General features: G+C 38.1%; 1 protein-coding gene across 4 annotated transcripts; it reads right to left on the bottom strand.

Moving 5' to 3' along the window:
* Window positions 1-3,412: 3,412 nt before the first annotated feature.
* On the bottom strand, window positions 3,413-16,654 carry stau1 (staufen double-stranded RNA binding protein 1). 4 transcript variants are annotated; one of them, XM_017480143.3, is made up of 15 exons: window positions 16,448-16,654; window positions 15,383-15,691; window positions 11,930-12,051; window positions 11,671-11,851; window positions 11,125-11,278; window positions 10,762-10,933; window positions 8,407-8,502; window positions 8,043-8,255; window positions 6,956-7,099; window positions 6,729-6,875; window positions 6,386-6,461; window positions 5,887-6,200; window positions 5,663-5,785; window positions 5,091-5,170; window positions 3,413-4,264 (listed from the first exon to the last, which is right to left on the bottom strand). In XM_017480143.3, the coding sequence occupies exons 2-15, from the start codon at window positions 15,570-15,572 to the stop codon at window positions 4,177-4,179; spliced, it is 2,100 nt and encodes a 699-aa protein (XP_017335632.1). In that variant the 5' UTR covers window positions 15,573-15,691; window positions 16,448-16,654; the 3' UTR covers window positions 3,413-4,176. The 4 variants fall into 4 exon arrangements, with proteins under 4 accessions (XP_017335632.1, XP_017335634.1, XP_017335635.1 ...); XM_017480145.3 differs by having other exon boundaries at window positions 11,125-11,275; XM_017480146.3 differs by having other exon boundaries at window positions 11,695-11,851.
* Between the last annotated feature and the right edge of the window lie 166 nt (window positions 16,655-16,820).

The raw sequence follows: 16,820 nt of genomic DNA, 5'->3' as shown, positions 1-16,820 counted from the left end.
TGAATAAAATACAAAATCAAATGCGTTTTTGATTGCTTATTTCAAATATTGTCTGAAGAATGACAAAGAAATGTCTGACTACTGAGATTACTATTGGTCATTCACACTTTCAGCAATCACTTTAGTTCTGGTTAGGTTCACAATGGATCTGAAGTCGATCCCAGGAACACTGAGCGTTTTGCAGGAGAATTCTCCACATATTTGACAGCAGTCCGTTGCGGAGCGTAATTTATCTTAGTCACATGTACCTTCTGGCAAGCTTTTTCAGAAGTAGGAGGAAACCTGAGAACCCAGAAGAAACCCGTGTGGACACAGGAAGAATATGCACAGAAATTCTGCAGACACTAACCTGAGCTCAGGATCGAACCAGAGACCCTGGAGCTGAGTAGCAGCAATGCCACCCGCCGTGACTCCACTACTACTACTGCTACTACTACCAATGTTGTTGTTGTTGTTGTTGTTGTTATTTATTATGAATTAGATAAAGAGAAAACTGTATACAGGAGGGCAAGAGCAGGAATCTTGACAAAGAATGTGTCTCCAAAACCCCTCTGCACTGCAGAGAGAACCTTCCAAAAGAAGGAGGGAGCACATTAATGCCTTATAATCTATGAAGCCTTTCTCAAAGCAGTTTTGCAAGCTTTTCATCCCAAAGCACTGTTTCTTCTGACTTGTCCCAAAATGTCCAAGAATTATTCATATGGACTAATAAGGACTCTCTAGTGTTTCATTTTGATGGTTAATTTGGTTTTGATTAAACAATTTCACGTTTTCATTAACAAGCTATTAACAAGCCATGGAGTGATAGTCAAAGGAGCATTAAAATTCAACAACCACTATTTATTTATTAGAATTATCTTAACATTCTTACATGTGAGTCTGGATTTAAATAATTTTATGGAATCTGGTTTTATAAATGCCCTACATGTGAGAGAATTGTGTCACTGTGCCCTCTAGTGGGGCATTGTTTGTTTGTTTTTTCTTCACCAATTTAGACAATACATTGTACCCTCACCTTCCACTTTATTAGGAACACCCTTACACCTGCACATTCATGAAGTTATGTAATCAGGGTCTGCAGGCTGATGGGAGAGAACAAATGAGAATTACCAGACTAGTTTGAGATGACAGGAAGTCTATAGTAACTAAAATAAACACTCTTTACAACTGTGGTGGGCTGAAAAGAATCTCAGAACTCACAACACATCAAACATTGAGATGGAGGGCTACAACAGCAAAAGACCACATCGGGTTCCAATCCTGTCAGCCAAGAAAAGAAATCTGAGACTATCAAGGGCACAGACTCATCTAAAGTGAACAGTAAAAGACTTTTATTTTTTCTCTAATCTTCAACTGTCCAGTTTGGATGGCTCTCTGCCCATGATAGCCTCAGACTTCTGTTTTTGGCTCAAAGGAGTGGAACCCAATGTGTTTTTTTTCTGTTGTGGTTCATCAACCTCAAGGTTTGATTTTTTGTGCATGCTGAGATGCTTTTCTGTAAAGCATGATTATTTTGAGCTACTATATTTTCCCTGGCAGTTCGAACCTATCTGGCCATTTACTTCGGACCTCTCTTATCAACAAGGCGTTTCCACCGACAGAACTGTCACTCGCTCAGTGTTTTTTGCACCATTGTGTGGGTTACCAGTATAATAAAATGTTCAAATGTTACAGTAGTCCTGTATCAAAATCTGTCATTTTAAAAGTTGTAGAGTGGTCAAGGCTTGGAGTCACAGAAAATTCCATTTGGGGTCATATGCAAAAAACTTTTTGGGAAACACAGAACTCGAGCTCGTAAAGACAGAACAGAGGGATCATAGGTTATGATCAAAAACTATGTCCAAAAATATCACAGCCACACTTGGTGAGTGACTGGAGGCATTGTCCAGACGGATCATAATACTCACCAGCTCTCTGCACCATTATTTAATATCCAGTTTGATCAAGGTGACATGCAGAGATGCATTAGTGTGCAGTCCTGTAGTCCACCGTGTTCCTCAGAGAGGTTGACAGAGAGGTATGTACCTCGGAAACATTGTGACATTTCGTCTGTAGGTTGAACTAAATCCGTTATAGCACCATTTAATTTACAGTAATATTGTTTACACTTGAGATGTATTTTGAATAATAACCTGTATATTTATTTATTTATTTATTTATTTTATAGCCCAGGCTATGGCAATAATATTTTAGGGGTGCACTCTCAAAACAGCAGTTAGTGGATTTATGCATGCTGATGTGCTTTTCTGCTCACCATGGCTGTAAAGCATAATTATTTTGAGTTACTACATTATAATACTATAACTTGTGATAGTGAAGACCCAAGTTTATGCTCTTGAAACATGGGAGGGCCTTCTGAACTCACACCTGATTGCCATGCCCTTGGTTAAAATACATGACTTCAATTACCCCTTTAAATTAACTCAATCCTGGAGGTTCACATAATTTTTCAGACAAAGTTATTTAATATTGGATACGTTTGCTGCCACAAAAAAAATGCCACAGATTTGGGCCAAGACACGTCATGTGACCGCATCACAACACGCATTCAGCCAAGGCCCGCTTCCATTCACGTGCGTTAAACATGAATACAGCTAAATGGTCTCATTTACCAACAAGCTTCACTGCGAAAGACAATTTTTGCAATTGCAGTTTTGCCAGTTCAAGTAGTTTTCACAAGGAAAGCTCAAAAGCCTTGCAAATATTGAAAAAATCCACAGGAAAATAAAGCGTTTTTGGCCACAAAAATCCACAAAAAAAAAGTCCACAAAATCCTGTAGACTGATAAATGTAAGAACTATAGTGTTTTTGCCTCATTTATTTAATTGGGTTCTCTTTACCTAGTTTTAGGCCTTAGCTGAAGATCTGATCACAATTCAGGTCAAATTAATGCAAAAATACAGAAAATTGGAAAGGCTTCACAAACTTTCTTGCAGCTCTGTCACTCTGTATGCTACTTCCATCTGCTAGTCTGTAACTGGCTTGCCATGGCTCATTTAATTGGTTGAAAAACATGGCCTAATATTGGACAATTGTTTTCAGCAGGTAGTGACAGGTTTTGCATTGGCTGATCACAAAACTTGAATGGTATGTCTATCTATTTAACCTCTAGTATTCGGTATATCCTACATGAGTGTGATGAAGAACTTGAGGAAAGTGGAGGGTAACACTGGTGTGGTGGCATGGTGGAGTGACAAAACCGGATATTCTGAAAACTGACAGATTTCAACAGATTTCAGACTTGGACTGGGACAAATCCTAGTGAGTTATTGACTAAATCAACCAAAGGACTGCGTCAAAAACTTTGACGACACCGTTGACACCAGCTGTTATTAAACGGAACATTCTTTCACAATTTCCTGTTCCTCCTCATTTCTCCTGTGATCTGCACATTAATACAACAAGAGACCAATTTTAGAATAGAATTTTACTTGCATTCCATGAAGGAAAAAATGGGAACCAACTGGCAGAAAAACAGTTTACACTGAGGGACAGAGTGCATGATTTTGACTGTAGGAGAGGGTTATGAGCCGTGCTTTAACCACAACAACTGGACACCCTAACAACCCTCACGCAAACGCTCTCTCTCTCTCCATCTCTCGCTCACACACCCCCACACACACACATATATCACAGGACACCACCATACATCAAACAGAGATTAAGAAAATACTTTCCCAGTCCTACATGGAAATGCAAATTAATGCTTTTATGGTTGCCACCTTAAAAGCACTGGAGAAAATCCAATATGACAGAGCGCTCTTGCCTTAGCTTCATCATATCCTCCTAGCGTTTCATACTGCACATCACAATAGCTGCACATCATCTAAACGTGCTCGTAATGAAGCATTAAAAAAAGAAATACAACATTAGAATGGCTTACTTTTTAACAAAGAAAAAAAAAGCTGTCTATTCAAGTTACAGTTCACATCATTTTTGCAATCAAAAACAAACAAACAAAAAACACCACTGGATATGATGAAGCAAAACAACTATGAGTACAATTAAACATCAAGGAGAAGAAATTTCTCAGTTAACCTTGTTTAGATCTGTGAAACTGCAACATTTTAGAAAGGTTAAAATTCTGTGTGAACAAGGCTTTTGAACGCAGCCAATCAAAACTCTGCCCGTGTCTTTTCTCTAGTGTTTCCAAAATGGCACCACCAATCAAATATTCTACACAGCGCCGTCCAGAGTTTTTCCCATGGTACTTGAGTTAGCTGGTTTGAGCAACGTGTCACCTTCAAGGTCTTGTTTGCCGCACCTACATAAAAACAAAGGTGGAAATTTAGTAAAACTTTTTTTTTTTTATTATTCAGCTGCAGCTTACAGTAACACCTTCCCTTTATGTAAGCTATAATCCACGGCTAGGTGAGCGTTACATGATATTAATGCACGATGTGGAGGAAAAAAACTTCCGCGGAGTGCATTAAAATTGTCTAACACACCGAGCCGTGGATTATCCCGCTTACACCATGGTCACTTGCCAGCACTGACAAGTTAAAAAAACATAACGGTTAACTTTACTTAGCTCTAGAATTCTGCCTGCTCTAAATCTTACACAGAGATAAAGTAATGCAATAATTACATTTATTTGAATGAATTATAGTAAATAGTTATTAGAGAGCAAGAGAGACAGACACAGAGAGAGAGAGAGAGAGAGAGAGAGAGAGAGAGAGAGAGAGAGAGAGAGAGAGAGAGAGTGTGAGAGAGAGAGATTGTGCATGTCTGAATTACCTGTGTCTGTGCCACGTCTCTACTAATAATGAAGCTGTGAGTTTATCTATATGTTACTATGGTTACAGTTGTTTATAGGCCACGCATCAATTTAGAACGGTGATTAAACTGACTGGAACTATATGTGGTATATACGGTTTTAACGCACACCTTCCAGCCAATCAAAATATTCGGGAAGACCATGATATAATATACATTACGACATCTAAACAGTTACATTTAGTAAGCAGAGAGATGGTTTTAATTTATCTTTTTCTTGGACATCTTGAGTCAACTTAATATCTATTAGAAATGAACAAAGTGGTGCATGGCATCCTTTTCTCACTCAAAACCTTCTAACCCAGCAGACTGACCCAGAAATTGGTCCGTTGGCTGGCCGTTCACTGGACTGTTGGTCCAACTCTGAGAGCAGCTTCAATATGTTGAATGCAGCCTGTGGAAGAAAGTAGCATGTTAAAGTTTTCAAAAATTCTATGCCTGCATCAAATTTCTTAGTTTCAAATGAACTTAAATACTCTCAGCAGGAGGAAAGTTCACTACAAAAAATGTTTTGTTAATATAGCTTTTAATTTGTGTGGATTTGCCTCCCTGGTTGCCAAGTTCAAGGTTCCAGATGGAATACTACCCGTGTTTCTGAACTCCACCACAGGAAAACAGCTTGACGACTAGAAACTACCAAGCTATTAAATGACAACCAAGCTTTAAAATGTTTAAGTAGATAAAATAATATTTGCTGCTGGTGGTAGATAATTAATTACATAATATATATAAAATTAAGTTAATAACATGAATCATATGATGGGTTGGGTGCCATGAGTCATCGCATGCAAAGTACATTTTCTCGAAATAAACCATTGTAGTATAAACCAATCTTTATTTTTAAAAAAATCATTTTGAAGGAATGAAAGTACGGTGTCATACTCACCATGTCGTGACAGGACTCCACGTCCTTCCCGATACCATGGCTTATAAGTGGCGGCTGAGAAGAGCAGTTGATTAGAGACACAAATTCGTTCTTGTTGTTTTTTGGAAAGTCCTTGTATTCTACCTGTGGTGGCAAAGTACAACAATGAGTATGTTATTTTCTTAGTCTGTTGGAGTAGCCTCTAGTTTGTGAATGAATCTATAATGTTGCTGTTAACAGAGTACCTGTAGGCCTTGTACGGTGGCCAGGTATCCAAGCTGTTCAGACGGTTTAGTGAAGGGGCCGTGGGGTCTCATTGCTAGGTTTTTACTTCCTTTCAATATGCCTTCAGCTGTTGGGGAAATACCAGCGTACAGCAGCTCATTGGCAATCGTTGCTGTCAGTGAAGCCTTGGCCTGGTTGGGGCGGCCGTAGTCCTTGGTATGGGGTCCCTGGCTGGCACCAACTGCTTGTGCCACCTCAGGAACCATGGGTAGAATGCCAGCAGGAAGCTGCTGATGGCTGTGGAAGGGCACACGGTAATCCTCCTCCTTTGGAACTACAAAGAGAGCACCTCATAGAATTTTGAAAATGTTTAGGAGGATACTTTCTTAATAAAGCTTTAAGTAGAGAACAACAAATGTGGCTCCCTAAAGTAGGACTGAATTTAGCAATACATAACTGGATCGTCACAGCACATGTGGACGCATTTTAAAACTTTGCGCTTCGTTTTATGACACTTACCCAGACCCACCTCCTCCACGGAGCCCGGCTCAAAAAAGGTCACTTTACGTCCATCTCCAGGTTTTTTCAGAGGGGGCTTTACAATAGGTACAAAAGAGAAGCGAGTTTTTGTACAAAAGGTACAAAAGACTAACAAGACCTCAAATAAAACGCACTACAAAGCAACACAGCTAAAACTAGCCACCAGAAAACATAGCTGAATAATATCTGTCCCTGTCCACAATGTCAGTGTTTTTTCTGTAACATTTGCCCTATTCTTACAGCATTCCCTAGGTCACTCTGTATTAGATGTAGGAAGGAATCTGACACACAAATAAAAGCACATAAATGTTTGAGAGTGAACCTTCTCTTCTGTTTTCAGTGCTGGTTTGGGAGGCTGAGGTTGAGGCACTTTAAATCCCAAGAGCTCCAGCATCTTCTCTGCTGCATTCCTCTTGGCAACCTTTTTACTTGGACCCATACCTTCGGCAGTCTGACCAATGACTGACACCTGATAGAGACAGCTTGATAAACTATTCCATAACATTAAATTAAACTTTTTTTATGACCAAAGAAGGATGCCTGACAAACCTGCATGACAAACTCCCTACGTCGAGGTAGTCCTCTCTCAGTCACTAGGATGTACTCAGGCTCTTTCTCTTTCTTAGCCTGCTGTATCTGAGCCAGTCTGCTGATTGGGTTTATGCCTTGCCCATATTCTGGACTGGTCTGCAACTAAAAACAAACGGAGTACTTTTATTTACCTTCTTCCATCTTAAAGAGAAGAAAGAAACATGCGAACACTTATACAGCATATAAAGGGCTTGAAATTAACTTCGTAGGTCACAAACCTCTGAGAATAGCCTGTACATTTACACTAGCTAAAACAACATCCCAAATGTAACTGTGTACATGTTAAATTTAATAAACTATAGTAATTTCAATTCATGTAGTAAATGATTCTTTTATCTGTTTTACGTTGGAGCAAGTCACTTTGAACCATGAGGATACAACAAAAAACATGAAAGATCACAACACCAAATCAATAAAGATGACTCACAGTATTCTGATCATCTATAGTAGTTTTGCTACTCAGCAACTAGGGAGTTCAGTATTATTAGAAAAACAGCCAAAATTATATTTCTTAATGTGATATAAATTTAGACACCCCCCCCCGCCCCTTTAGTTTAGAAATTCTGTCAATATTATCGATTTTAGGTCTTGCCTCCCATTTACTCTTAACGATCTCCATTAACACTTAAACTGACTGCTCAAAGTTAGCCGCTTGCGAGTTTGAGTATTGCATGTTCATGGCCTAAATAAGACATAAAAAGTAAAGCAATGCACTGTCATTAGACACTGTATAAATGAACCTTAAAATACATGTAATGTTCAACAGAGATGCAAAAGATAAAAATATCTGTTGATTCAATTCATGTAACATTTAGATGATGTTATCAATAGGAAAATACCATTAAATGAACACAGAATTCTGAATAAAATGTACAAATAAAATAAATAAATAAATATATAAACACATTTTATTTATATATATATATATATATATATATATATATATATATATATATATATATATATATATATATATATATATATATATATATATATAAAATAAAATGACACCAATGTGGATATTTTTGTAACAAAATTACAACACCTTTATAATGGATTTGGTTTTCTTTTTAATACGAGGTGGCATCTTGTCCGTGACTGGTAGTTGTGGCAACTTCCGCAGCTCCTCCAGAACAGCAATGGCAGCTAGCTTCTTGGCGATCTTCTTGCTCTTGCCCTCCCCTTCTCCACTGAACTCTCCCACACTCACTTTCACCACAAAGCTCTTCATATGAGGTGGTCCTGCCTCCTTCAGCACCTGATCAGAAGGGATTTAATGTGGATTTCATTTTGTGTAAACAGAAATGAGATACATAGTTGACAATGTGACATTTTTTTGTAATGTAATGCTATCACATCACAAATTATACGGTTCTAATTTTATGGGAAAACTTAAGGTTGCGGTGTACCTCAAAGTTCACAGGCATGTTCCGCTTCAGTGCAATCTCAAACACTTGGCTGATCTCAGATTTGTTGAGGTTTTCTTCTTCTGGTTCTTTTTTCATCTATGCATAAAAAGAAGTAAACCGTGTATGTAAGAAAAGAGTTAATCGTTACAGAGAATAGTACATCTCTAATAACAGACATTTAATGACGGCTAAACTAATCTTAAACATTTCAGTTTTATGGCAGAATTTACATGGATCACAGGTAAGAAATGTCAATGATAAATATCCCAAATATCCATTATAAGATAGTGATTATAAGATATAACCCACATAACTGTGGGTAAATACATAGAATTAAAATAAAAAGAAATTTTACTCACTAATACTACTACTTAAGATACTACTACTGTGCCATACTGTCCAGAAAAGAAAAAAAAACTATTATAGACGATTCTGTGACAATTATGTTTGAGCAATCAGTCACTGACACTACTTCCAGCTTCACACATGGTACATGGACAAAAGAGGAGGTCAACCAAATTCAGTACTTCATGGTAGGGCTGCAGAGTTAATCGAATATCGATATTCGACTGCCCACGATTAAATGAACATGATCGACTGCGATATTGACATTTAAGTTCGCCCTCCGCTCATAGAAAACTCCGCTATTTTCTCCACTCAAATCAAGTGCTTCCTACACTTACAGCCAATCACAGAGCGGTGCAGGGATGACATCATTTTGTAATGCCAAACCTGGAAATGGGGTTAGCGTTTTAGCATTCGAGCATCCAGTTTCGCTACGAGCTCCAGCGCTTGCGCGAGGGGAAATCATGATGATAAATGGCACTACAGAGGTTGTCGGGGACATTAAACCTCACCATGCCAAACAGGAAAAAACATTGCACATAAACTCAGGGCTCTACAGTGTGACCATTTCATTCGCGTTTGCGACTGAATAAATATTTATTCACACCGGTGCGAGTGACCTGTTTGGAGTTGTACAATACAATCGGAATAAAAACTACAGGAAGTCCAAAATGCATCTATATAAATATAGACAAAAAACAGATATTATAATAACTTCATAAAATATAAATAAAATGAGAAATGAAATAATGTGTAATTACTATGGGTTGCATTTTATATCAATTTGACATTAAGGTTAGTTCAGTTTCCTTAAAAAGCTATTAACCTTTTCCTAATATGGATCATGCTTGTGTTAATCTACTTTTAATTAGGACTCTTTATTGTTTAAGATATTTAAAAATAAATATTTTATGCTTGTTTATCTATCAAGTAACCAACAGTATTTCTCACTGCTATTCTATATTGCTATTATTTTAATTCAGTTAACAGTGACCATGAGCAGAGATCTTACATTTAGCTGTTTATGATAAACCTTCTGATTAAAGTTAAAAAAAAAAAGAAAAAGAAAAAAGATTGGTATCTGGATCGGTTTCAGTCGTAAAAATCCTGATCGGAGCATCCCTAATGAACACCATTAAACTAAAGCGCTTTGCATCTGACGGGTAAATGAACTCACCCAATCACATCCTATATGAGATTATTCAGATATATACACAATATACACAGAGCGATTCGAGAACTGACTCCAGTCCAGAACCATGACAGTGGAAATAATAGTATAGCTTTAAATATATTTAAGAGGAGCAGACTTCAAACACTGAACATTGATGTTTATTGTATTTGTTTACAAGGTGGAACAGGTTAACAGTTGTTTTTTTGCATACAGTCTGTAAAATTAACTGAAAATATTAAATTTAGTTTATCAGAAGGTAAATTAATTAGTCATGACTCACACTGTGTTCCTAAATTCTGTCATAACTGACAAGCTCAGGTTTTCTCATGCCTACTTGTGTGTTATATTGTGGCACATTAATGTTACCATCTCTAAAAAAAAAAAAAATTAAATAACATAAAAAAAACAAAACCTTCAACTGTGTTCCTCCTCCTGTAAACACTGGTATTGCCTTTTCTGCATTCGCCTGAATTGTTTTCATTTGGTTGCATATTGTTATATTTGATCACATATTTTCATTTCGTTGATGGCATTTTTATTTTTACTTATCCTATATTTTGGGTACAATTTTATTTATATTTTGCTTTTACGAGATGATGCACTTTAAGGATCAGTCTAATTTGATGCAAAGATTTGTACATTAGCAGGAATGTAGCACAACAAGGTGAAAGCAGCGGTCTGTTTATTTAAATGTGAAAGTGCAATAAAAATATGTTGTCCCTAAAATCAATGAATAATCGTGATAAATAATCGAGATCTCAATATTGACCAATATAATCGTGATTATCATTTTGGCCATAATCGTGCAGCCCTAAGTCATGGTCATAATGACCTACCTCAACTAGCTGCTGTAACAGTGGCTCTTTCTGCAGTAATTTGATAGCTTTTGCAGCAGCATCATGTTTAGCCGCCTGGCGTGTGCGGCCCTTTCCATGGAACTGCTGCCCTCCAATGGATAGCTCCATATGATACAGTACCGGTGCCACCGGAGGAAATGGGTAGTAATACCTGGTCAGGAAAAAGGTAAAAAGAGGTAGAGTGTAGTTGATTCATTTTGTACACAGTATCAGACAGTTTTATATTCCTAGGTAAACAAATGGCTAGGCCTTTATGTACTTATGTATTTCTCAACTATATACTCTCAATAAGCCTATGTCTTATGAAAACATCAATACAGTGAAAGCACAAGGTGTACATACTGTTGCATGGAGCGAGCATAAGGCCCCGGTGCTCTGATATTGTAGTTGAATGTGGGTCTCATGCCTTGGTATGGGTCTATAAGTTTATAGATTGGCTTCTTCCCCAACTTCATACAAAGTGCATTCAGCTCCACAGTGTGCGTCATGCTGTCTGCTAAAAGAAAAACTAGTAAAAGAGCTGCTAACAGTCTCTGATCTTCAGGTAACAGGACTGAAAATAATATAGTGTGATTATACATAGATATTGTTGTTTGATATTGACTTGTACTTGGTTCCCACTGCAATGCCTGTGCTTTTGCGTTTGAGAGATATATATATATATATATATATATATATACACACACACACACACACACACACACACACACACACACATACATAAAGCACAGGTATTGCAGTGAGAACCAAGTACAAGTCAATATCAAACAAAGGCCATTTTAAAAGCAGCAGACTATTAGTCCTTCATTTAAATGGTTTCAAGATAGCCGAAAATCCACATTTACAGAAGAATTAAAAAAGGAATTGTATGTAAGTATAAGAACATACACTCTGGGCCTCTGTAGAACCCACCTGGGTTCCTGCCTTGGTGTCGCTGGATTCTGTTATTGGGTTTGGGCAGTGTGGTCTGGGTGAGAGCACAGGCTGCTGCAGAGTGCTGAGCTTTCTTTATACTGGTGCCCTCTGCATCCCAGTGCTGCTCCCCCAGAGTCAACTGTACGGTAAATATCTACATGGAGAGAAAGAAAGCGCATGATAAATATAACTGGGGCAAGAGAGAAAGAACATAAAAGAGTTAGAAGTGTACCTTGGAATGGGCTGGTCCTTGCTCGCTGAGTAGCTTGTACTCAGGCTGGATCTTATTGTAACGGGCTAACTCATTCACCAAACACATGGGGGTCTTCTCTTTAGGGTTTGCCATGTTAGAAGCTGCAACATAAAATTAATATCAATAATTTTTTAATTAAGTGCTATGAGATATTACTAATCACCTCACACAGTGCATTCATTTTTTATTTTGCTACATTATTTACAATAAATTGCTTTTTTCAGGTTTTCAAAAGGTTTACAATAAAAAAAGACACTTAAAAATAACATTCACACAAGTATTTATACTCTATACTACAATACTCAAAATTGAGTTCAGATGCATCCAGTTTCTATTGTTCATCCTTGAGATGTTTCTAGAACTTGATTAAGGCTCATCTGTGGTAAATTCAGTTTACTGGACATGATTTGGAAAGGCATAGCTCTGCCTATATACAGCCCCACTGCTGATGGTGCATGGCAGCACAAAAAGAATTGGACAGAGACCTCCAAAACAGGATGGATTCAAAACATAGACCTGGGAAAAGTAACTGGAAAAATTCTGCAGCTCTGAAGGTCCTGAAGAACACAGAGGCTTCCATAAATCTTTAAATGGACGCTCATGATCAGTGAGACTCTTCCTAGAGCTGGTCATCCAGCCAATCTTAGCAAATAAGGCAGCAAGCTTAAGGCTTGTTAAAAGTCATCTATAGACCACAGAAAAAATAAGATCCTCTGTTATAAATGTGACCGACATTGAATGCTTTGGTTCAAGCACCAGAACCTCCAACCTGCCACTGTTAGGCCCTTGAGCAAGGCTCTTAACCCTGTCTGCTCCAGGTGTGATGCATCATGGCTGACCCTGCGCTTCGACCCAAGATTCCTAACAAGCTGGGATACGCGAAGAAAAGAATTTCACTGTGCTGTAATGTATATATGACAAATAAAGGCTTCTTCTTCGGTCTGAATGCCAAGTGTTCCTTCTGGAAGAGATATGGAAGAAACTATGCACCATATGGTGAAGCACAGTGGTGCCAGCATCATGTTGTGGGGATGTTTCTCAGTAGCACGGACTGAGAGTTTTTGAGGGAAAGACGAACAGATCAAAGAAAAACTTTATTTATGGGGTTCACTTTCCAATATGACAGTCACCCATAAGATAATGCAGGAGCGGCTACAGGTCTGTGAATGTTGTGGCTAGGCCCTCAGTTATTAACGACATGAATGCACAAATCTGTGTGTACAAACATTTTTTTTAACGGAAGCTCTAGGATGTATCAAAATGAACATTTGATAGAGTTCTGTTTGTAGTTACGCACAGCTTTCACAATACATACACAAAGTGTCTGGCTTTGAAAAAAAAAATAAAAAATTAAGTCAAAAGTGTAACATCTTCACTCAGGTAAAGGCCTGTTACATCATGGGGCTGGACTGCTAATAAATTAATTTAAGATTTGTTTAAATGCAATATCTGTGTAAGTCATTTCAAAATGTTTGGCGACAAGCACATTTCAGAGAGAAACTGGGAATAAAACAGGTTTTCCCCCCTAATCACTGAGTAGGATTGTGCCCACATTGTTGGATGCCATAATTTCTCTTGGCCAGCCCTTCATCCTATTCTACTACACCAATACGCACAATCACATGTGAAACACGACTTCCACACAATCACCGGCTTTCCAGTGTCAATACCTTGTCTGTATTCTTGTTGCATGTGACGTGCCATCAGACAATGAATGTAGTTACATAAATACAAATGGTTCCTATTCTGTGAATATGCAGCTGACTTGCAACACAGATTTGTTAATGTTCATCAAATTTGTAATGCAATGATTAACACTCACCATTTTCCTGACCAAAATGTAAATCTTTTATTCATCGAAAAAGTTACTTTTGTGCGCATGTTTTGGTGGCACTAGCTAAACGTCAGAGTCATTTTAGGTACCTCTTTATCCATACTCCAGGGTGTCCCAAAAGTCTCCGTACATAGGGGACTATGTTTGCAAGCACCACATTGGATGTGCCTTCGTCAGTGGATGTTTATGGACGTCCGCTTCTCGGTCGGTCCGCAACACTTCCAGTATTTTTGAATATGTTAATAAGTTTGCCAGCAGTGTTGTGTATGATATGCATGCCATATATGCTGTTAAAGTCCATCGCAACCTTACGACAGCTTCCCAATCCAGCCATGAGAATGATTTCAATATGTTCTTCTATTGTCAAAGGTGTTCTCAAAAGCGATTGCAAAAAAATCTATATAATATAAGTAAAAGTAAACATTTTTGGACGTTTTGATAAAAAGTGTTAACTTTCCCTATGTACAGAGACTTTTGGGACACCCCGTATATTATATGACTATACTACCTTATATAGACCTGAAAACCGCAATACAGAAACATTCCCTTCCACCCTAACAAGGCTTGAGAGGTTATGGGAGATGACTGATAATTAGAGATGTACCAATGTAACAGCCAATAATCGGTATCGGCCGGTAAAGGCAATTTTTCGCGCTATCGGCCGACAGTTTAAAAACTTCCGGTTATTAGGGCCAATTATATCCCGTCAATCAAAAGAGGGCGGGAAAACACATCGAATTTGTGCTGTGTGTGGAATGACGACAAAACTGCAGTGCGTATTTTTTTCAGTCTGCATGTTAACTGCTGCATGCTTTTACACTGGACGCTGCAGCAGTTTCTGCAACAAGTCTAAATTTTTTGTTGCCGAGCTGCTCACGCTGAATTAAAGCGCCACTACACCGTTGAAAGCTTTAAATGAAGATGAGTTTCCAAAAAGGTACATATTCTACAGAAAAATATATTTGTAGAGTAGTACATTTCATATCCAGTTAATCTTAATATATTAAAAACATTTATTATATATTACCAGTTTGATGTTTAATGATGAAGTAGAAATGCTTTTATTAGTGGAGAGTGAATGTGAGACTAACAGGAGGTTTTTTAGAATTCAGTCAATGTTAATATGAATTAATAACATTCAATAAGTTAATAATCTTACTTTAATCTTTAGAATTGAGTTCATGTGTTAATGTTAATTAGAGTCATGTGTTTTGTGTTTATGAGACCAGTTACTGTGAAACAACTTGCTGAAATGGAGAGAATAAAGTTTTTATTCACATTTCTTTCTGAATTGTGGAATTAATTATTATTAATTTAAAAGAAGGCATAAAAGGCAGAACTATCGGTATCGTTATCAGTATCGGCCGATATCACTCTGAATAATCGGTGATCGGTAGAGAAATTTAGTATCGGTGCATCTCTACTGATAATCCAGCTGTGTCAAGCTTACCCGAGAAGACTTAAGGCTGTAATAGCTGCAAAGGTACAAAGGTGTCTGAATACTTGTGTAAACATGAGATTTTTGCATCTTCAGAAAAAATTATTAATTTAATCTATTTTAGTGTACAGCTGTAGGGCAACAACAAACTTTCACCTACCTGTAGGGTTACAGAAGGGCGTAGCTGAGGCAGAGGGCAGGGCGGAGCTTCGTAGCGGGTGACTGGCACTTTCTGAAGGTAAGGAGCCAGTAGCAGAAGGAATGCTGAAGCCAGGTTGGGGCTGTGCTAGCGGTAAAGGAGCAGAAGTGGGTACAGGGCTACCAGGAGAGTGGAACTGAAGCTGGGACATTCTGGCTGATGATTAGGAAGACTCTTTGCAGTCTGGAACAGGATTCTCACAGGACAATGATGAGGGTTTGTAAAAGGAGAGTGGGTGTTTTAGAAATGTAGAAGACTGCAAGGCTCTGCCTGCAACAAAAGACAACTGAATTATAAATAAATAAATAAATAAATAAATAAGTTAAATGTTATTTGATACAAGAATCAAAGAAATCTTCACGGACACGTTTCCCAATAGTCACAACAGGCCACTGTAAAATTATAAACTCAGGTAAATATTAAAAACAAAAACAAACAAACAAACATTTGTTCCATACAGCAAGGAAATAAATGAAGATTGTATATTATCACCATGACCGAGAGTAAACGGCCTAACGCTTTGGCAGTTATACAATTTGACAGCTAAAGGTCTTAAAGTGGAATCTTTCCTGACATGTACATTTCTGTAGCCACAGTTATATCCGACAGATCATTACAAAAGTACATGATCTCTTCCAGCTCATCTGAAATGTGACAGCAGTGTAACAATAAACGTAAATAAATAAACTACAAGCCAAGAGTAGCCTCCGCTAGCTAACGTTAGCGTGTACCCAGATGCAGTGCAGGTCATGGTTAGTCATTGTTAACAACCACACGGGCTTTACTGATATGGAAAATAAAAGCAAACGCAACAGAGTGCATGTGTGACAGAGCAGAGCCTAAAACACACAAAACTAATACGCTTTATAGTAAATGTAGAATGTGACATTTTCTCGTTGGGGCCAGAAAAGGATCAATAAGATAAAGCTAACGTTAACAGCTAGCTGGCTCGCAGGCTAACGCCAAGTCTGTAAACCGGAGCAAAGCCTCCTTCACTCCTCGCCTCGCCACAGCACCGCACCTCACCTCGTGTTATTTAGATCCGGTGGTGAATTACTCCATGAGACAGCACGTTAACATTAGCGTTCAGTTTTAGGGGAGTAATGTGGTGGTGTTGGGGGAGGAGAGGGGGAGTTGAATTAAAATATAGGTGAGGTAGAGCAGAGAAAGTAGACAGGGCAAACACTAAAGAGAATCGCCGAATGGTCCAGCCACTCCCGGAAATTACATCACTTCCGGGGGTGGTTTAAGAACGCTGGTGGGTTAGGGTTATTTACTTGGAAATAAATGTATTGTAAATCCTTAACTTTAACCCTTGTGCGCCCTCATGAATATGTTGGTCTTTTTTAAAAAATAATAATTTTGTCTGTGTTAATGTAAACAGCATACTTTTTTTTTT

Source organism: Ictalurus punctatus, chromosome 11, assembly GCF_001660625.3.
Source record: "Ictalurus punctatus breed USDA103 chromosome 11, Coco_2.0, whole genome shotgun sequence".
Classification (NCBI taxonomy): domain Eukaryota; kingdom Metazoa; phylum Chordata; class Actinopteri; order Siluriformes; family Ictaluridae; genus Ictalurus; species Ictalurus punctatus.
Note: the sequence above shows the minus strand (reverse complement) of the source record. Positions and strands in the feature narration are given on the sequence as shown.

Bases quoted from the DNA above. Each gene is read 5' to 3' on its own strand.
- stau1 (XM_017480143.3), bottom strand. From the start codon at position 15,572: ATGTCCCAGCTTCAGTTCCACTCTCCTGGTAGCCCTGTACCCACTTCT. The intron at 8,256-8,406 runs GTACACCGCAAC...CCTTCTGATCAG, and splicing joins ACATGCCTGTGAACTTTGAG to GTGCTGAAGGAGGCAGGACC. The intron at 7,100-8,042 runs GTGTTGTAATTT...GTTTGTTTTTAG, and splicing joins AAACCAAATCCATTATAAAG to TTGCAGACCAGTCCAGAATA.